The sequence below is a fragment of the Dioszegia hungarica genome, assembly GCF_025882075.1.
Source record: "Dioszegia hungarica strain PDD-24b-2 chromosome Unknown MKK02contig_2, whole genome shotgun sequence".
NCBI lineage: Eukaryota > Fungi > Basidiomycota > Tremellomycetes > Tremellales > Bulleribasidiaceae > Dioszegia > Dioszegia hungarica.
In genome coordinates this window covers 1,467,437-1,487,363 of record NW_026515766.1, presented here as the reverse complement: position 1 = coordinate 1,487,363, position 19,927 = coordinate 1,467,437, and the positions used below count along the sequence as shown (strand labels likewise).

Sequence of the window (19,927 nt, the reverse complement as noted above, 5' to 3'; positions counted from 1 at the left end):
GTGGACTGCAGTATAGTAAGAAGAGCGGATGATCGGTTGTTGGCTCCTGGTCGCTGGACGAGGACCGTGCGTCACTCGTCACTCTGAGCTCTAGCTCTGAGCGCGACTGCTCCGCATTCCTCAGAGTTTCGCCTTGCCGTTTGCATCACATCTCCAGCCACCGGCAGAGGCACTCCCAGCAGCTACTTGCTAAAAAAAGATCGGACAGCTTAGACACTTCCGAAGGCAGACCTCTGATATGTCCGGTGACTTTGTCAAGCTGGTCTCGGCGGACGGGTACACTTTCGTCGTCCCTCGTAATGTCGCGCTTCAGAGCGGGACCCTGCGCAGCATGCTCGACCCCACTGGTGAGTAAGCATAGGGGGTCAGGAACTATCGTTTGAGGAGCAAAACTAACGTCTCAGGTAACTTCACCGAAGCAGAGACAAATACATGCCATATCCAATATAGGTGCGTCCAGCCTTCATCCTCAAAGGCTCACTATCGCTGATGTTGGCAGAGGAGTGATCGTCCTCAAGGTCATCGAGTATCTCGCGTACAAGCTGCAATACCTGGACACCTCATCAGACGAGATCGTGGAGGATTTCTCAGATCGAGTAGATCCATATATCGCCCTGGAACTGTAGGTGCCTGAACTTCTTGATTCCAATGGGACGAGCTGACATGCCAGCCTGACTGCTTCGGACTTCCTCGAGGTATAGCCTAGCTATTCCGGCCGCTACCAAAAGATTGTACATTATGCTATACCATGCATCTCGATACCCGATCGATCCCCTCTCAAGGCCTATGTCCTGAACTTCTTCATCGCCTCGGCGACGCCCATACCCTCAGCTATCGCCTTGCCTATCCGCTCATCGATCTCTTTTCCCCTCTGCGCCATCTCCGCTACCTCCCGCACCTTATCCGCAGGAATGACCACACAGCCGTCCACATCGCACACAATGATGTCTCCGGGATTGACTTTGGTGTCTGGCCACGCTACACCGCCTAGGCTTTGCTCGGCGGGGATGGAAAGCGGGACATTGAGCTCGGCGGGTCGCACGAATGTCCCTTGGCCGAGAGTGCTGTGATGTCGAGCAAAGACCTCTCTATCAGCTCGTGTAGCGACGTAAGTCCATACTGGTGGACGTACCGGAAAACCTATCTCGCGATGCTCTGCTAGGTCCCTACATCCACCGTCAATGACTACGCCTTGCACGCCTCTCGTCTTGGCGCCGATAGACATGAGACCACCCCAGGTCGCCGCTTTCACACCTGCCAATCAGCTTTAGCTTCAAGACCGAGTTGTAGCACTGACCCCGTGGCACCTGCATCATCATGATGTGTTCCCCAGGACACGCATCGACCTAGTCGCTCAGTCAGCTCTCCTGAGGGACTAGAGGAGACGCTCACGAAGTGGGTCGAGGGCCTTGGGGAGGTCCCATCGCTCGCGAGGGTCATCTAGGACCTGTCAGACCTGGCTTTCCCTCGTTTCAGTCTTAGCGAGAACACCCACTCGGACCGTAAACACCGGCCCTACTATCCTCGTCGTCCCTGCTTCATATAAGGGTGAGTACATCTTGAGGTCCGGGATCAGTCCTCCCGTCTGCGTCCCATCCCCGTCCAGACGGAGCTTGACGAGCGCGTCAGAAATCTAGACGCGTCAGATCACTCCTCTTCGTCTTGAACTCGGCCGGACGTCTCAGCAGGCCAGCCGACGTACATCGCATGTGGATATTTGCAGTAGCTTCTGCTTGAGCTCGGCATCCATGGTTGAACAAGCAAGGTGTGAAGAGGAGAAGGCGGGTAGGCTGCTCGGTCATCGGCTAAAGACATTGCCGAGAGGACCGAGGTTCGCGGAGACGGTGCATATGAGCTTGTGGTCCGCATCTTACTTCTTCCCTCCTTCACACAGCCAACATGAAGGCATATCAGGTATCCAAGCTCGCTCACCCCTCTCAGATCTCGACGTAAGCTCCATCACGCGCTTTGGGAGGGATGGAAAGCTGACAGTCCAGGTCCGACGGGGTGTCCGCGCCGAAAGTTGCGGATGGCAACATCCTTGTCGATGTCTACGCGACCGGCCTTAACTTCTTCGAGTGCGTCCTGCTCCACTCACAGAGCAGAAACATCACTGACTCCACAGTATCTTGCAGGCTCAGGGCAAATATCAGAGTCAGCTTTGTCCCACCTTTCTAAGTGAACAGAGCTGATTTGGGCAGTGAAGCCACCACTACCTTTCGTCCTCGGTGCAGAGTTCGCAGGTGTCGTGAGCTCAAACTCACCGATTCCTAAGGGCTGCAAGTATAAGGCAGGAGGTGAGCTTCACTTCCGGCCTTTGGGTCTAAGAGAAAGTGCGAGAGGAGGACGAGAGCTGATGCCTCAGACCGGGTATATGGCTTCGCTCAAGGAGCGTACGCGGAGCAGGTGTCTGTCAACCCGATGTTGCTCTGCAGAGTACCGGATCATCTGAGCTTTGAGCAGGCATCCGTCGTGGCTATGTGAGTCTGTCCGACGCGGAGGCTATAATACGTTGCAAGGGAGGAATACTGATCTGGGCAGAACATACCCCACGAGTTACGCAGGTATCGTTGACCGAGGCCAGGCCAAAGCGGGTACGTCCCATAGCTTGGGCCTTCCACCAGATGACGCGAGGAGCTGACGGCCAACAGGAGACTGGGTGCTCGTACACGCTGCTGCTGGAGGCGTCGGTATCGCCGCTTGCCAAATAGCCAAGGGTACGTTCATGCCGCGTCTCCTTCCTGTCCCGTCTACAACCTCCTCGTTCTCACTTCCTTCTTCCCTCTTAGAACTGAGCTGATCCCCAGCGCTCGGCTGCAAAGTCATCGGCACCGCCTCCACCGCCACCAAGCGCGACATCTGCATCTCCCGCGGCGGCGCCGACCACGCCATCGACTACACCCAGCCCAACTGGCAAAAGGAAGTCATGGCCCTCACGGGCGGTGCCGGCGTCGACATCGTCTATGATCCCGTAGGGATGATCATCCCGAGCTTAAAGTGCGTGGCGTGGAACGCGAGGCTGGTGGTTGTTGGGTTTGTGGCGGGGTCGATTGAGAAGGTTCCTGCGAATCTGGCGTTGTTGAAGCAGGTGTCGATTACGGGGTTGGCGTTTGGGCAGACTTATCGTGAGTCCGCATAGCGGGGAGATGGAGGAGAGCTGAGGAATGAGGGAAGATTCAAAGCTGATGAGTCTAGTGAAGGATCCACCAGCGGCGTTCAAGGTCCAGAACGCGGTCTTCAAGCTGTTGGACTCAAAGAAGGTCACGCCGGTCACGTTCGAGCCGGTCTATGAAGGGCTGGGCGAGGTGTCGCAGGGTTTACAGGACCTGGAGGGCAGGAAGACATGGGGCAAGGCGGTGATAAGGGTGAGGGATGGGCAGGGGAAAGTCGTCGAGGGATCAACAAAGGCCAAGGCGAAGCTCTGAAGCGCGATCGACGGGTGCGCGTGCGGTATGTGATTGGAGCGGAATTTGCTATGCAACGCCAGGAGGGACTGACGACAGCGGCCCAGTCTGGTCGAGACTCAACAGCTAATCCTGCTTGTCACTTTGAGCGCCAGGTCAGGTGGGGCTGGACATGCAGCTCCGTGGCATGTACGGGGAATACTCATGAAGCCAATACTCGCCTCGAGTGCGCGAGTGGCGCACTCGAGGTGGAGGAGGTGGTCTGTGGGCTCACAATCGACATCCTTTCGATGGTACTGACACGTCGATTGTCAGGTTTTGTGTGATGAAGGGATATTGCGCCCCGTTCGGCTCGAGCCTGCACCGCATTGCTCCCCAGACGTTTTCCTCCTGCTTATCCGCTCTCACTGTCCGCTTCGCACCCCTCACTTCCAACATATACTCCTCATTCGTAACCTCTACGCCCTCACATTCGCCCGAACACACATGTCGTTCAACACGCTCCATGACACCGCCGCTTCCGTGATCGGGTGGCTCGATCGATACTCCAATCTGGCTAAACCCGTAACTGCATCGACCGCCGCGGGCATATCTGCAAGCGGGCCCTGGCAGCCCTTACGAACCGCAGACTCGGTGCCATTCCACAATGTCAGAGACCACGATGACGATTTCGGTACAGTTGAGGCTGGTCAATCGAGCCATGACGCCGGTGAGAAAATCGCCGCTTCAGTCGACCCCGCGGACCGTTTCAAGAGAGACAAAGAGGCGCCGTCAGCGGCACTGCAAGCGAGAACTCAGCAGACCGAAGGGGACGAAGATGGAAGCGGTGACGACTGCAAAGTCTCGGAGGACGGGTGGAGCGGATGCACTGACGAGGATAGTCTGCTGGCAAGCGGTTCTGTCTGCTCTTCACCAGAAGACGGAGCTTCTTCCTCAGGGGGCGGCGCTCCTTGCCGCCGTCCCAGCGGACCGACAGACCAGTCTGCGTCCCGTGATCAGGCCCAGCGGCGCAGACCTACGAGTCTCCTCCTGGTCGGGAATGACGCAGAGGGTCTAGGGAAGATCACTGACTCCTTCCGCAACCTGGGCGGCTGGTTGGTCGAAACCGCGCCCATCGAGACACCAGTACAGGTGACCGGAGCATCGGTCTCGGACGAGCGCAGGCTGGACTGATGGGCTCGTGTACACTGAAACCCTAAGCAGAATGGCAGGCGCGGCGAGAGTGTGTGTCCCGAGTAGATCATAGTGTATTATGGAGCTTCAGTAAGGTGTAAAGAATGTGTACAGCATGTACGGGTGTGAGGCGTGTCACTGGCCCCCAGGGTCCCGGCCTTGCGGCGTGTGATGCAGGTCGGCTCAATTGCAAGACTCTTCGACGCGCCGTGGACAGGTACCCCTTGTACTCCGTTGACACTGGTGTTTGACCAGAAGAATGGAGCAGTTTCATGAGCCGCTAAGCTGGAAGAGGTCGCTCGGACTGATGCCCTTCTTTCCACCCTCAATCGCTTCACTAATCATTATCTCCGTCCCCGTGGCGGCCCCACATCGAATCAGCGCGCACTGAATACACTCCTCTCGAATGAGAATCACACCCTCGGCCAGCACTGTTCAAGCGGTGACTGAATGGCTCACTGCGCAGTACCGCTCTACAGCAGGACCGAAGACCAGAAGACCAGCTAGACTGGGCCTGCTTTCCCGGACTGCCACAGAAACAGGGCCATCGCGGTACAGGGAGAATACCAGCAGCCGCGTAGGGGATGACCTGGACAATACCGCATGCAGGACATCCAAGGAGAGGTGGAAACGACATCTCACAAGATCCGTCTGTTCAGACACATCAGCGAGTCTTCATATCGGTGCATCTGAGTCGGATGAGAGTGACGCCGGGCTCAGGGACGATCGCATTCGAGGTCCAGAAGGGGGTGACGACGCCTGGGACTATTGCAGCGACTCAGACGTCATTAGTCTGGCGTCCCAGGAGGACGCCGATGAGGTGGTCAGTGTGACCTCGGGTCTGTTGGAGAAGGAGCAGAAGGATGAGGCAAGCAATCGGAGTCGGAACAACAGCGCGGGGAAGAAGCTCGACGTCGTTGTAGGGCAAGATAAGACGTCCGACTCTTCTCCATGCCTGGATGAGACCTCCTTCTAGCCTGTCCAGGTCACTGCTGTATGAGTACGACTGCCGCAGCGACCTACCCCACTATCCTAATGGCGTATCATGCGTCATGATGCGTTCACCTGTGGGAAGCGACCATATGGCTTAATCATCTGCGGATCCCGCCACCGGGTGGCGAGTGGGGGCAGGGAGGTGGCGAGTGGGGGGCAGGGAGGCGGGAGCGATATTTTTTCTGCGATGCAGCTCTGGTAGTACCTTCCCTTGATCAGCCTGGGTCCCCCCAAGGATCCCGTGTTCCAGATGAATAAAAGGAAGCGATGCACTGGCTAGTGCAAGAGCGAGCCTCGCCCTGTTGCCCGATCGAACGCTCTTCCTAGTCTTTCTTCATACTATCTACCATCACACGTCCGCATTAGATTCCACAGCCACACAACACTGGTGCACCCTCTCGATACTCGACAATGACACTATCCAACCTATGTCAGACCACACTTGGCCCCTGGTGGCGGAAATATGCCCCTAGCAACGTCCCCTCCTTCATTTCCGGCACCATCTGCAAGACAAGCCACCCATCGCACGAGGATTTTGAAGAGCTGTTCCCAAGGACTCAGCATGAGACCGCCGACATCGACAAGTCCTGGCTTCTTGTCGATCGCCATTCCGAGGAGCCGCGCGAAGTTTGTCCAGATACGAGGGGGCTAAGCAAGGCTCACAGGAACGCCAACAAGAAGCTCAATGATCTTGATGATCAACTCTGTTCTTCCGCCCTGTCGTTCCAGCTCGAAAACACGCATCTCTCGTCGCAGCACGAGGACGATCAGTCTGACGGCGCGGAAGGTATCACCGGCCCCACAGAGAGGACCCAACAGCCCGAGAGCCACATCACCTTTGATCGGAAAGGAGCAGTGGCATTCTTGAGCCAGCGCACAGAGGGAAGATCCCCGCCCCTGAAGTGACGCCGTCGCGGGTGGGAGGACTACGATACACGATCGAGGGGAGCAGAGACATGGTAGAAAGGGCCCAGTTCGATTAGGCTTTGTGATGCACTTAGCTCTGGATGGTGCGTGAGCATCTTATCTGCTGGAGCATTAACAGCGAACGCATATCGATATGTCAATGGACCACATGATTAATGGTCTCTTATTTGCGTTAGGAGGTGAGTGCGTCCCTGGAGCTGGGCCCGATGTTGCCCAGTCCATCACCTAGGCCAACACAATCGACTACCCGAATATCATGTGCAATCTGTCTGCAGAGTACAGAGGGATCTGTAGCTCGCATTTTCAGGTTTCAGGCTGAGCATCCTTTCTGTTCTGCTCCCTGGCCACAGCTGAGGCGTCTGGCTTGGTGAAAAGATCCACATATATCTCTCCTATGGTCCTCCTTGCATATAAGCTCCGAGCGAACGCCCCCACTACTTCAACTTTCCAACCATCACATCCGCCAATTCGACTGGATCAAACATACATGACGAGCGGATACAAGTACCCGGCGGGTGCGTCTCGCGCTGGCTGGCTTCCTGCTCTGAATCGAAGGCAGCGCGCCGAGTCCAGATCACCTCTGCACCCTGCAAAGACCACAGAGGAAGATCACGACGCATGTGAGCTCTCAAGGAATGGGATCGATTCGGGATGGGTGTGTGAGGACGATGACGCAGAGTCCGACGACGCAAACTCCGAGGACGGAAATTCAATTGGTTGGTACGTACTCGTCGAGGAGGAATGGGACGGCGAGGATCCTCCGGAGGTCGAGTGAATTCCGGTCGCGGTCGGGATTGGCGCAACAGAGGGGACGATCGCTCTCGCAGACGCGGAGGAGAGTACGGAGAGCATGAATTCAACGGCAAAGGCCGAGAAGGGACAAGCTACTCCCTTTTCGGTCGTGGGCCGCCAGCAGTGTCAGCTTCGACAACAGATGCTACGAGACAGGCTCCCACCTCGGTGATCAGCTACGAGACGGAGCGGGAATCTGTTTCGGAGGCCAGAAGCAAGGCGCTCGGAGGGAACGATGGGGTACAGCGTTACCATCCTGGAGCGTGGACGCCGGACATGAATTCAAGTCCGCCGCCGAGCGCAAACGGAGATTGAGGAGACAGGTCTATATCAGAGAGACAGATATCAGTATCGATGAGCCATGTATCCAATCGTCGTCATCACGTGACGAACTCGCCTGTTGCGGTGTAGATTGTAAATGAGCGCGGGTGACAGTTAGGACGTCAGCTAACGAGACTCATCAGTCACATTCGCCGAAGGAAGCCTTCTCTCGGGTATACAGGCAGTCTATTCGTCGCCGAACATCTCGTCTATCGAGTCTATGTTCGACTTGAGAACTTTCCACTGTCACGTCAGCCAAGGGTCCTTCTCAACGGCCGCAGCGGGGCGGTAAGATGCCTTCGGAGTAATAGTCGAGACTCACCTGGCCAAGAGTCAAGCTGATGCCCTTCTTTCCAGGCTTCATATCCCCGCTCGCCTTGTCCTTGTACACCTACGAAGTCAGTTCGACCGAGACGTGTTACCAGAGGGTTGAGTCGACATACCTCGCGGATATCGACCAACTTTGCGCCTTTGAATTCATTGATAGTGACTCGCTTATACTCCGACAGCTGCAATACTCAGCTCAACGCCATCTCAGTCGATTCTCAACGAAGACAACCTGTGAGGGGGTAATGTGAGACCTACGTTCATGTACGGCTTCCCTTCGTCGTTGACCTGCTTGGTCCCGATATCGGCTCCACCAGCCTTTGTGGCTTCAGGCTTCGCAGCGGTCTTTGGGGTCTTCTAGGCACATTAGCCCTTTGCTAGTCACTGCGGGTCCTTATCAAAGCGGCGAAACGTACCTTGCTCGACTCGGGCTTGGACTCAGACTTGCGCTTCTTTGTCGGCTTGACCTATCTCATCAGCCTCCACGCCTCGATCTAGCCCTCGCTGAACCTCTCAGACTCACTTCCACTTCCACAGAGCCCTCTTCCTCCGACTCCTCATCTGGGTCTTGCTTTCTAGGCATTTTATATAGGTTGTGGTGGTATCAAGACAAGATGCAACAGATGGACCACCTCCACCGTCATCATCTCGTCTCAGCCACGCGTCACGCGTCGAAGCCGCCCTTACTTCCGACGGAAGCGAGTCATCGACGTCGTCATCTAAGAAAGTTCGCAGCCGCAAGGAAGGGTTGAAAGGAGCTCTTCTTTGCCTGTGTTGACCGCGCTACACTATCTCTTGATACGGCGGGAGCCCTGGAGATGCTCTCAACCAGGATCTGAAGCAGGGGCTCCGACTTCTTTCGCCAAAAACAGCCCAGGTTCGCTCCCGACCGACCTCGGGGCGGAACGAGGCTCATCTGCTTCGCTGACCACCCCTCGTCAGCAGGCGGCAATCCTGCTTCTTCGGCGGACTACTCGTACATCTACCAGGCAGGGGCCCAACTCGCCATGATGGCTTCAGGCTATCTATCGATACTCCTTTTGGTCGCCGCTCTCGCTTCGGCAGCTCCCCTTCAGCCCACCTTTTCTTCCTGCGAGTCGTACTACTCTCCGGCGGCGGGCATCAACCGCCTGAATGTCTCGAGTATCTATGCCAATCTCGTCTCTGGATCTCGAGCGGCACAGCTAGGCCTGGCAGGCGAGGGATCGGATGTACTGAGGCTGGACCTCATAGGGGAGGTGGGATCACAGGTGCTGGGGTTTGACGAGAGCACGAACAAGCTGGGTCAGTTGCTGTTCTCTGGACTATTGGAGAGACCGATAGCTGACTTTGTAGCCACACTGTTCACAGACACAAGTGTCGGCGGCATCTCCGTCTACAAGTCTACCTCATGGGTCTGCAACTCGCTCTTCCCCGCTACTCTTCCTACTCCCTACACACCCAATACGACCTACTGCCCCCTCTCTGCCGGACCCTTCGGCATCAACATCTCCATTCCTCTGTACCGGAACTACGCCCTGACCACGCTATCCACCCAGATCCGAGTCGTCGACACCTCACTTTCGGCCAACACGCTGGCATGCATCAACGTCTCATTCACTCCGTACGACAGGGACGGGTGGTACTACGACTTGTTACTCTGGCTGCCCGCAACCTTGGCCATTGGATTCTGGTTGACGAGCTGGGGAGCGAGATTTGCGGCGGGGTGGGTGGTAGGAAGTGGAGTGGCCGAGTATGGGGTGAAGGATCAACAAGGAGAGACCAGGGGGAAAGAGCTCGATAAGGCGGGAAGGAGGGATGCGAGGATGCGGAAATGGGGGACGATGTTGGTCAGTGGGTTGAGCGGGGAGAGGTTGAGTGTCAGCTCGGCGTTATTGAGATTTGGTGAGTCTGCTTCGCGGTACTGCGGAGTTTTGAAGCTGATTGAGCAGTAACGCCGGGACTGAGGGATATCATCTTCCATATCCAATTCTGCACGATACTGGTCATGATAGCTGTGAACTGGCCTGGATTTGCTTGTGAGCTTACCTAAATCCGCGATAGACATAGCTGATGGTTGCAGATCCTATCGTGGCTAGACTAGCATGGGCGGACCTAGTCTGGAGTAAGTACAACATCAATGGTCCGAAATTACCGCTGACCTTCAGACTCCACCATCATCGCCGGATCTTCACCTCGCATCATCACTTACCCAACCGAGACCACCCTTCCCTCCGCATTTTCCTCCCAAATGTCCAACGACTTGTACCCTCTATACCTCGACACCAACACCTTCAACCCCTTGCTCAACCTCGGCACGGCCTCCCCTGGCCTCGAGAGCTTCGCCAGCGCCGTCGGCCTCCGTCCTCAAGACATCTTTGGAACATGCCTTGCCATCTTTCTCATCATCGCCGCTGCGGTCATCATCATCTCGATCTTGATCTGGACAATCCACGCCACGGCCGAGACGCTTGCCCCGGAACGTAAGCGTACTACGCCCGTCGCGGCCAAGCGGCAGAGCTACGGTACGGTCAGTAGTCCCGGGACGTCTATCGCCGGAGATAAGCTCTATGACGGCAACAAGTCCGCTCCGCCCACTCCTGGCTTTGAGCGGGAAATGGGCCAACTACCCATCGCAAATTCTCAGGAGCATCCCACGCGTAAGGGCCCAAGTCGTTTCCGGAAAGCATGGTTCCGGTTCAAGCCCAAAGGCGAAGCGGGCGCATTCCACGCTGCGGCCCTGTACGGCAACCTCCTCCGCCTCATCCTTATCTTTCACCTCCCTGTCACCGTCTTTAGCACCTACCAGCTCGTCCTCGGGTCCCGGGCATCGGTCGTCTCGCGCGTATTCGCCGCGCTGGCGCTAATATTCATCTCCATCTTGATTCCCGCGGGGGTCATGTGGAAAGTCTACCGCACGCCCAGTGGGAAGCTGTACGATGCCACCCGGACGCTGTTGGCCATGGGCACAATGTACAACCACTACGTGATGGACAAGCAGCTCTTCCGGGTCTGTCCGCTCGTGGCGAGTCTGGTGGTCGGCGTGGTGATCGGTGCGGGGCAGGGAAGCGGGATCGCTCAGGCGGTGATTTTGATCGTGGTGGAGTTGATCATGCTCGTGGTACCGGCGGTATGGTACCCTTGGGGCGAAGGGGCGAGTATGGGCGCCCCGAGCGTCTTTAAGGGGGTCTTCAGAGTGATCAGTGCTCTGCTGGTCATGCTTCTCAGTCCGGTCGTAAGTTTCCCTCCTCTCCGTCAGGCAATTTTGGCTGACATCAAGTTCGGCATGACCGAGGCCGCCCGGACTTGGCTCGCCTATACCGCTCTCATCCTCAACGCGATCGTCTTCCTCTTCTTCGTCTTTATGCTCCTCACCAAGCTCCTCGAGGGTCTCATCCGCCTTATCGGCGGCGCTCATTTCGACGAGTCCACCCACCCGCTCGACGGCGGCATCTTTGCGGCTATAGCGGACCTCGATTGCCTCAACGGCGTCACCGGCGGGAAAGCCGCCGCTCGGAAACGCCGCAAGCGGGGATCGAGGCAGTTACAGCGGAACGTCTCGGCCGCAGGGGGACTGACGACGCAGAGGATGCTCGACAAGTACTCGGAAGGCGTCATGAGGCCCGAACCGGGTAGTCCGAGCTATGATGCCGGATCAGCGGGGTTCAGTCCTTATCCGCGCATGAGCGATGGGTACTTTCCGACCGTGGGCAGTGGTGGCGGACAGCCACCGCTCGGACCGCCGCCGATGGAGAGGCACAGCTCGGACCGGACGGAAGAGGCCGGCGGTGGGAATATCATGGACGCGTGGCGGACGCGGTCGAATGAGGGGTATAACACTCCGGGGAGCTATGCGCCGACTGTCTCTCCCGGGATATGGCCTACGGGACAGCGTCTATCTCCACCGGCCGGTAACGTGTCTTACGGCTATGCGACAGGACCGGGGCACCGGACTTCGCCTCCTCCCGAAGCATTCGGACGGAGCTTCTCAGTCGTCAGAGGCAGCAAGGCCGATATGGACCATCCGTACGATGTCCGCCGGATGTCGGCGGGCGGTATGGGCATGGACATGGGCGAATTTGGCCGATCGCTCTCCCCTCCGCCCGTCCGGGTCGCGCGCGCCCCGATGCCCAGTCGACCGATGCACCAGCGGGAATACTCGAGTCCGGTCATTATCGAGAGCTTTGACGCTATTACTCCCGGCTTGAACGGCTCGGCGGGCGGTCCTTCGCAGTCTCGGTCTCGCCCTACGAGCGGGATATACTCCACCTTCCCCTCTGCCGGTGCCGGAGGAAACAAGCGGCATTCGGGCGGAACGGCAATGGAGGCGGTGGAGCTTGTCCCGCTCCGTCCGCCAGAGATGACTATTCCGAAACGTCGGTCACTCAACGATCTCAAGCATGAGCACGACTCGGCGGGGTCGGGCGATGAGTCCGACTCGTACGGAGGCAAGGGGAAGGGGAAAGGGAAGGGTCGAGCGGGGACGAAAGGGAGAGGAAAGAGACAGTGGTTCTCCCGTACAGCGGCGGATGAGGATGAGACGGAGGAATCGGATGATGAGCCCGGACCGGATCGATCGAGGTTGTCGTCCTCGCGGACGGGCACGGGGAGGAGGGGATCGGGACTGGTCAACGGCGGAGATGGTGCTGGAGGGGAGGATGGCGGCAAGAAAGGTTGGAAGTCCCGCTTGGGTATAGGGAGGCGGAAGGGGGATGAGTTGGACGAAGAGGCCAAAGATGAGAATAAGGCGAGGAAGGATGCGTTGGCGAATGAGTCGGGCGCGTTGTTTGCGGGCGTGGAGTCGCCTGCTAAGCGGAGGAAGGAGGACAAGGCGCAGGCTCAGGCTCAGGCGGCGGCAGCGAGCAGGATGAGCCAGGCTGGGCCGAGTGGGAGCGGAGAGGGAAAGAAGGGGTTCGTCGTTCTTCGAAAAGGCCCCATCTCACCTTCGCCATCGTCGCAGCCTAGGTATGACTTGCAGTCGTTCGCGGATCCGATCGCCCAATCTCGGCCCGGACCCAGCTCTACTGTTGACGCCAGTGGAGAAACGACCAGGTCGTTCCGCGTCAAAAGGATGACCAGGCCGACGCCCACTTCAGCGAATCAGGCGGATTTGCCAGTCAGCACCCATCCCTCCCCGCAAGACTTCGCGTCGGGGACGACAGACAAGTCGGTATACCCTACTCCGCCTGTCCCGGCGGACCGGACGGGGGCTACGAACGCATCTGGGAACGTAGCAAGTGGTGCTGCTGCGGAACCGCCAAGGAGCTTTAGGGTCATTCGGAAGACGCCAGCAGCACAGCCTGGAGGAAGGGAGAGTAGGCCGCCAGTTCTGGATGTTCCTGTAGTCGCAGATGAGGGTGGGGGCGGGTACTCTTCAGACGCGTTCAAGCCTTACGGGTCGACGAGGTGATTTCGGCGGGATGAGGGAGCGGGTGAAGGAGGAAGATGATCTTATACGTCGATACCAGATCAAACTATTGTGTAGCTTATATTTTCAGATTGGATAGGGTGTAGGTAGATGGCTTCTAGATGCGATACTCGTATAATGCACGATGGTACGCGAACAAAGCGCCTCAACTCCATCGCGTCGGCGCGCACCAACTCAAAAACCGTACATGGTGCACGTTATTCATTCGCATATCAAGGCTAAGTAAGACTAGTGGATGTTGTTCTTGGTGAACGATTCGCGCTGGGTCCAGGCGCTGCTTTGTCAGTTTCCTGCTCCACTCCAGATCAGTAGGCAGTCGGCAACTCACTCCCAGTACTTGGAAACAACAGGGTCAAACGCATGACCGCCCGTAATCTTCTGCAGGGCAGGCATGACCTCGCTCGCCTTGGAACCAGGAGCGACACCGGCATCAGTTGCCATACGCGCGAGCCAACTGATGATGTGGACTGGTGATTCAGCTGGTGCTCTATGCGTCCGGCCGGCGTAGTGGAGGACCCGACAGCTGATGGCACCTTCACTCACAATCAGGCTCTCCCGGCTTGTCACCGCCCGCGAACGGCCCCGAAGTCTTCTGGAGCGCCTGGGTGATCACGCCCCGAATGACAATCCCGGCCGAGTTCCACATTTCCTTGGTGGCCTTGTAGTGTGCCTGTCTGGTCGCTTCCTAGACCATGTCAGCTATCTCCTAAGCGGTAAACGCGGCGGTTAGCTCACATCCGGGTTCCCAGTGTAAAACTCGAGGAACTGCCTGTTTCCCTTTTGCTTCTCCTCGAGGAATCGCTTGAACTCTGCGGGGGCATTGGGGGTGTATCTTCAGAATCAGCTTGGCCCGCCGATTTCCTGTTTGCGGCAGGTGAAGAGGACGTACTCGTCAAGAGCCTTCTGGCGGCCTTCGAGGAATCCCTTGGGGATACCGTTGATCTTGGCCTGGCGGTCTTCGTCGGATACGGACGAGAGGAGGAGGGCGTTGGGGTCGTGGTTGGCGCCGTGGACCTGGAAGTCAGCTTTCAGACGGCTCAGCTTTCGAACTCGCGATAGCTCACCTCCTCGATGATGCTGGTGCTGGTGTGAGCGGACACGCGCGGAGGGTGAGGAGCGCGCTTGAGGATCTCAGAAACAACGGTCTGATCAGGTTAGCTTAGCTCTCGCTGTGCCTGGTTAGGGCATTACAGGATTTGGTAAGCTTACAGTAGAGTCAGTGAAGGTCTTACCGTCCACAATCAGAGTGGGGACCGTCCCGTTCGGGTTGATCTTGAGGTACTCGGGGTCGAAATTCTTGCCCTGAACAACAATGAGCCAGGGCTCAGGGAATCTAGACCTTCTGCTAGCTGAAGGGAGCGATGAGAAGTTCACCCACCTCGGCGAGGACGATGGAAACCCATTCAACCTGGTCAGAAGGGGTATCCGTCTCGGCAATGGCGATTTTGGGGACATTGGCCCAGCACGACTCTCCGAACTCGTAGATTTCTACACAAGATCAGCTCTGGTTTCTCATGTCCTCTCAGGCGTGGCACTGAAGAGAAGGAATAGATGGCGGAGTATAGCTGAGAGGATGAAAGGACGGCACGAATCACAAGTAGTCGCAAGTTCCGAAAAGGGGAGTTTAAATGGGGTCTCCCTCGCCCGCATTGCTCCCACAGAGCACGAGACTCACTCATTTTGCCGTCGGACATGGTAAGTATAGTACTCCTGCTGTGAGTGATTAGGTGGTAAAGAGGTCGTCAAGTGGTGAGAGAGGAAGTGTAAGCGAATGCGTATCGAGGTATGCGAAGGTTCTTTGCGGTATGGAGCTGCCGCCCGAGATCCGAGGCCCCACAGTTTAAACGCGTCATAGCGCAACACGTGGAGACCTCCGTGCGTCTAGTCTTTGTTGGCAGTCGCCAGCTGGGACCTGGCGCTGAGGCGCGGCCAGACAGCTCGAGCACAGGCACTTCCATATGCACGCAAGGGTGCAGCTATGGAGAGTCGAACGGGTATAAGTAGAGCGCTGGGGAAGCGCCAAGAGATTCGGGATGGCCCCTGTGGTCAGATGATTGCAGGCGGGGGCGACTCCGGAGTGCCCTACTTTGGCCGTCCCCTGCGTCCTCACAATCCATGACCATACTGTACAACCATACACATTGTCCGTGCCTTTAGCCCCATCTCTCGCTGCCCACTACTGCGCCACCCCCTCCCACTCATCCACCATGTACGCATTCCCCCCTTTTCGCCTCATGACCTTCACATCCCTCTCTCTCTGCTTTTTCCGCCTCTTGGCCGCTTCCTTGCTCACTTCCGCCGCGCGTCCCACGGGCGCATGCCCCGGTGTCGTCGCCCAAGCGGCCACCTCGAACTGTATCGTCTCGTCCTCTTTGATGGCCTGTTTCGCTATTGCTTTTTGTCGCTGTTTCCGCCGTTGGCTCCGGACGATTTTGCCAATCTACCATGGTCAGCTCGCGAGCTGTCAGGCGGGAGGTAAGTGTAAGCAGATGAGTGAGTGAGGACTCGTCCGAAGATGAGCATGGACCCACCTTGAAGAAGGCAAAGACGGCGCTTATAGCCAGCACGATGATCCCCGCGGCGATGGTGAAGCGGATAATCTTGCTTGTCGCAAAGCTAAACGCGACATTGTTGTTGGGGGATGCACCGCCCGTCTCTGTCGGCTCGGAGGTAGCGAGAGACGCTGCATTCGAGGTGGACATGGGCGGTGGAGGGGGCAGCGACTTCTTAGAGTGGGGGATACCTCCGCCTCCGGGATGTCCGGGGCTCGCGTGGGCGGTTTTGTAACCGGAATTGGACTTGCTTCTTTGAGCGACGGGGATTAAAGGGTATTAGTAAATGTATTCCAAATTTCCAACCACAAGCTATTCAGGGTAAGTTTGTAATGAACTTTGCTTCTCTCGGCAGTAGGGGAAAAGTCGGGAACCACACACTAACCAAAGGGAGGGACAGCAGCTGCTGTGTATACAGTTACCCATCATCTATCTATACATCCATCATTCCTCTTGGTCCCCATCTCACATCATCTACATCGCACAGACAGGCTGCCTGCCCGCCCCGAACCAGCTGAGCTCGACGCTACGTTACACATCCCGACTGATCAACTCGGGCGACTCCGGGTTGCTTAGATCAGCCCACACACATCAAAACACAAGGGGACGGATCCGCCCACCCCGCCCTCGGACAGACCGGGTCCGGAGCAGCGCTCGACTCGCCACTGTTGACAACAACAAACAGACCCTTTCATCCCTCTCCATCCCACCTCCCACCTCTTGACATCTACCCACCTCGAGACACCATGCCGCCACCTACGCAGCCCCAACCCGTGACACGCGCAAATGGGCGCTCTCCCCTCTCAGACCAGCCAGTGGCGGGTCCATCATCTGTCCGGATGGGCGGATCACCCATGACGGGGCTGAGCTACGGCGGGCGGAGTATGCGAGTAAGCAGTGGAGGAATGGGCGGCGGTGGGGCAGGGAGCTACGGTGCTCGTTTCTACGGCGGAGGGTGAGTCTTGCTTGTCGAGCTTGATCTGACCCCAGATTCGATTCGCCATCCAATATCTTCTCCTCCAGTATCACCATGGAAAGCTCCTCCTTCAACACCTCCTCCGCCGCCTTCAACCTCGGTACATCCGCCTCCTTTCGTGGAGGCAGATCCTACGCCGCCGCCGCCAAAGGCGAGCGAGATCATCTCCTCCATCGTCCCCAACCCCCAAATCACGGCTCGATGAATCCCGCCGCCCTCTCGTCGTCATTCGCAGGCATGTCATTCCAGCCCATGTCCTTCTCATTCGGCGCCGGCTCCTACAATAAATCCCAAGTCCACTCCCTCATGGCCAACGCCTCGGCGTCGTCAAATCGGGTCCGGACCGACGCGGAGCTTACGCGCACGTACGAGTGTTGCGGGAACACCCATCACGGACTGCATGATCTGTTGGAGCACGTCGAGGATGCCCACCCGTTCACGGATCCGGATAGCAGCGGGGTGTCTGCCCCGCACGTCGGGTACTCGCCGCAGGTCATGGCGATGGAGATGGATATGGATGTCGCCGAGGCGCCAAATCTGGGGACGATCGAAGAGAGGGCGTCAGGGCAGGGATCAACCAGATCGTCCATGTCACCAACGGCTGCACCGGGTATGCCAAGCTATCCCGTACCCACCTCCGCATCCTCCTCCAAACCCAGTACCCCAAATGAAGGCGCGCCATCCCCCGCCGCTTTGCAAATCTCGGACGTCCTCACTTCCCCATGGGCAAACTCGCCCTTATCCCTCGGCGGTCCACCCAAACCAAAATCACAACCACCCTCGGCCGGCTCGAACGCCTCCACATCCTCCTCGCCACCCGAAGGCAGTCTCGCCACGCCCACCACCTCCACCCAACAATCTCCCGTCTTCACCGTACCCAAAGTTGGGCCTACGCGGGGGTTCCTCGGCGCCGTCCCGCGGCTCCCACAACAGCGGTTCGATCGGGCATTCAACGAGGTCGTAGCGGGTTCGCCGAAAAATATGGAAAATCAACTTTCCGGACCCAAAACCCCAAAGTCTACACTCCCTACGGCGGTCGCACCGGGCGTACTGTTCGCGTCGGCAGCGGCGAATCTGGGCATCCCAACGGGTCCGCCGGTACCAGGTGGGAAAGCGGCAGAGCCAGCGGTGGCGGCAAATGGCGCGGCGGCGATCGCCGGTGCCGCTGATTCGGGGGTGGCTGCTCCTGCACCTAAGCCTTCGACAGAGATACAACTACCCGAGCCTAGTCCCTTTACGACGCACAAGCCATGGAAGTGCCCAAATATAGGTGAGTTGTGCATATCGTGTCAAGCTAGAGCATCAAGCTGACCCAAAGGGTGCAACAAGTCTTATAAACAAAGTGAGCTCGAGACTTGGGTACCTTGGGAGCGAACACTGACCTGTACAGGCAATGGACTCAAGTATCATTTGTCGAAAGGGTCAGTCTGTAGCGCGAGGGCAGGAGCTGCAGGAGCGGGGTAGACGCTGACTTCCTCCAGGCAATGCGACTTCGCCCTGAGCGATGCCATAGAGACGGGAATGACCATCGAGGAAGCTGAGGATAAGGCGAGGCCATGGGTGTGCGCTGTGAATCCTGCGACCTGTCAAAAAAGATACCGTCAGGTATGTCAAGCACAAGCTACAGCGATTCCGAATGGGGGTATGGCTGACAACCACAGGCTAACGGTTTAAAGGTGAAATCTCTCTTTACCCTGGCGATGCCCCTGCTGATTTTCCAGTACCATTACCTCAATTCGGGCGAACACGGTCTCTTCGGCTTAAGGATGCTCCAGAACGGTACACACCCCATACCTTCGGGTTCGAGCTCCAGCAACGTCCCCAAGCCAAATTCAGTCTCCACCGCAACCTCTTCGGTCAACACCTCCTCTTCCGCCACTGCCAATCCCGCCGCTCTTCGACGTCCCCTTCCTGGCCCCACTCCCACCTCCACAGCCACCGCCACCGCATCCGCCGCTGCCGCTTCGTCCGCAGCGCGACCATACCATATCCCGTCCCAAATTGGCGCGACAAGACCACGGATGGGCGTCTTTCCTCCCAACACCACTCCGGCTCGTGCAGGCATGCCTGGCGGATTGGCCGGTATCGGCCGCGCTGGCGTACCGGTTCGGCCATCGATACATTCGGCAGGCGGAATGGGGAATGGGTTGATGCAGGGGCAGAAACCCGCTCCGCCACCTCAGCTGCCGCCGCAGAGGGGCAGGGACGCCGTCCTCTTCGCCGCCGTGGAGACTATGGATCTCTGATCGCTCTCCAGATCTTATCATACCACCTCCCTCCGAACTTCCCTCCCCCTCCCCTCCCCTCCGGATCCCCGGCACCAAAAGCCATCATATCGGCCAACATCAAACCCACATTTCCATGTTGTATCAGCACAACATATAGCACTAGGTGTCACATCAGTTCCCTGACCCCCATATTCCCCCTCTCCCTCCTTCATATTGCTTGCTCGCTTGGTCTCAATCTCAAAAGGGCGGTCGGGAGGGGCTGTTGCCAGTGTTGTACCCTCTCCGCGTATCGTACCATAGTCTTGGCTCTTGTGTGAATAGAATATGCATCAATAGATATCTTCGCAGGACCCGATTAGGCTGGATCAAGCTCAGGAGACATACAGAGTTAGATCAAGTGGTAGTATGTGGCATATAAGTCTGTCTGACGGTAAATACATCTCTTCAGGTGACCACCACATTGAGACTTTATGTGGCCCCTGTGACTGGATCTCAGCTGCCCGCTTGCCTCACCATCATCCCTCAGCTACTAGTAGGGTGGACGCGTATAAGGATAATGCAGGTCACCCCAGTGAGAATCGCCCATCTTTGCTGATTTCCAGTCAGGAGGGTAGTCGCCAACGCTGGAAGCTTTCAGCTCGATCCCTCAGCGGCAAGGGAGGGTATGATTGTATACTCACGCTCTCATCTCCCTGACAATCTCAGTGTAATGGGGCTTATCCATATGGTCGTCCCCTGTATACACACAGTCATCCCGCCCTAGTCTGGAAACAAAGCGGGCAAATTCCGCGAACGTCCCGCCCCAGCCGAGTTTAAAGATGAGGACG

At 57.4% G+C, this 19,927-nt stretch overlaps 9 protein-coding genes across 9 annotated transcripts; 5 read left to right on the top strand and 4 right to left on the bottom strand.

Moving 5' to 3' along the window:
* Positions 1–238: 238 nt before the first annotated feature.
* Positions 239–701, top strand: MKK02DRAFT_39969 (BTB/POZ protein; the record flags this gene model as incomplete). The annotated part of the gene is made up of 4 exons (XM_053090868.1): positions 239–347; positions 405–450; positions 500–622; positions 671–701. The coding sequence occupies 4 exons, from the start codon at positions 239–241 to the stop codon at positions 699–701; spliced, it is 309 nt and encodes a 102-aa protein (XP_052949423.1).
* An 83-nt stretch (positions 702–784) lies between these two features.
* Positions 785–1,750, bottom strand: MKK02DRAFT_39968 (ribonuclease E inhibitor RraA/Dimethylmenaquinone methyltransferase; the record flags this gene model as incomplete). Its single annotated transcript, XM_053090867.1, has 6 exons — positions 785–1,084; positions 1,133–1,254; positions 1,298–1,346; positions 1,393–1,440; positions 1,496–1,633; positions 1,703–1,750. 6 exons carry the CDS (start codon positions 1,748–1,750, stop codon positions 785–787), a joined length of 705 nt encoding a protein of 234 aa, XP_052949422.1.
* A 149-nt stretch (positions 1,751–1,899) lies between these two features.
* MKK02DRAFT_39967 (NAD-P-binding protein) lies at positions 1,900–3,425 on the top strand (the record flags this gene model as incomplete). Its single annotated transcript, XM_053090866.1, has 9 exons — positions 1,900–1,949; positions 1,998–2,078; positions 2,126–2,154; positions 2,202–2,297; positions 2,366–2,480; positions 2,542–2,594; positions 2,652–2,717; positions 2,808–3,125; positions 3,196–3,425. 9 exons carry the CDS (start codon positions 1,900–1,902, stop codon positions 3,423–3,425), a joined length of 1,038 nt encoding a protein of 345 aa, XP_052949421.1.
* A 465-nt stretch (positions 3,426–3,890) lies between these two features.
* MKK02DRAFT_39966 (uncharacterized protein) lies at positions 3,891–4,577 on the top strand (the record flags this gene model as incomplete). Its single annotated transcript, XM_053090865.1, has 1 exon — positions 3,891–4,577. One exon carries the CDS (start codon positions 3,891–3,893, stop codon positions 4,575–4,577), a length of 687 nt encoding a protein of 228 aa, XP_052949420.1.
* Positions 4,578–7,796: 3,219 nt separating this feature from the next.
* MKK02DRAFT_29659 (transcriptional Coactivator p15-domain-containing protein) lies at positions 7,797–8,520 on the bottom strand (the record flags this gene model as incomplete). The annotated part of the gene is made up of 6 exons (XM_053087880.1): positions 7,797–7,853; positions 7,933–8,001; positions 8,054–8,119; positions 8,196–8,294; positions 8,354–8,404; positions 8,461–8,520. 6 exons carry the CDS (start codon positions 8,518–8,520, stop codon positions 7,797–7,799), a joined length of 402 nt encoding a protein of 133 aa, XP_052949419.1.
* A 427-nt stretch (positions 8,521–8,947) lies between these two features.
* On the top strand, positions 8,948–13,326 carry MKK02DRAFT_39964 (uncharacterized protein; the record flags this gene model as incomplete). Its single annotated transcript, XM_053090864.1, has 6 exons — positions 8,948–9,221; positions 9,273–9,821; positions 9,869–9,955; positions 10,000–10,041; positions 10,085–11,151; positions 11,197–13,326. The coding sequence occupies 6 exons, from the start codon at positions 8,948–8,950 to the stop codon at positions 13,324–13,326; spliced, it is 4,149 nt and encodes a 1,382-aa protein (XP_052949418.1).
* A 246-nt stretch (positions 13,327–13,572) lies between these two features.
* Positions 13,573–15,038, bottom strand: MKK02DRAFT_29657 (uncharacterized protein; the record flags this gene model as incomplete). The annotated part of the gene is made up of 9 exons (XM_053087879.1): positions 13,573–13,618; positions 13,673–13,811; positions 13,888–14,029; positions 14,080–14,176; positions 14,234–14,358; positions 14,409–14,489; positions 14,554–14,667; positions 14,723–14,832; positions 15,020–15,038. The coding sequence occupies 9 exons, from the start codon at positions 15,036–15,038 to the stop codon at positions 13,573–13,575; spliced, it is 873 nt and encodes a 290-aa protein (XP_052949417.1).
* Positions 15,039–15,520: 482 nt separating this feature from the next.
* MKK02DRAFT_39962 (uncharacterized protein) lies at positions 15,521–16,046 on the bottom strand (the record flags this gene model as incomplete). Its single annotated transcript, XM_053090863.1, has 2 exons — positions 15,521–15,784; positions 15,876–16,046. 2 exons carry the CDS (start codon positions 16,044–16,046, stop codon positions 15,521–15,523), a joined length of 435 nt encoding a protein of 144 aa, XP_052949416.1.
* A 596-nt stretch (positions 16,047–16,642) lies between these two features.
* Positions 16,643–19,118, top strand: MKK02DRAFT_39961 (uncharacterized protein; the record flags this gene model as incomplete). The annotated part of the gene is made up of 7 exons (XM_053090862.1): positions 16,643–16,851; positions 16,887–18,142; positions 18,191–18,214; positions 18,263–18,293; positions 18,354–18,477; positions 18,534–18,548; positions 18,594–19,118. The coding sequence occupies 7 exons, from the start codon at positions 16,643–16,645 to the stop codon at positions 19,116–19,118; spliced, it is 2,184 nt and encodes a 727-aa protein (XP_052949415.1).
* Between the last annotated feature and the right edge of the window lie 809 nt (positions 19,119–19,927).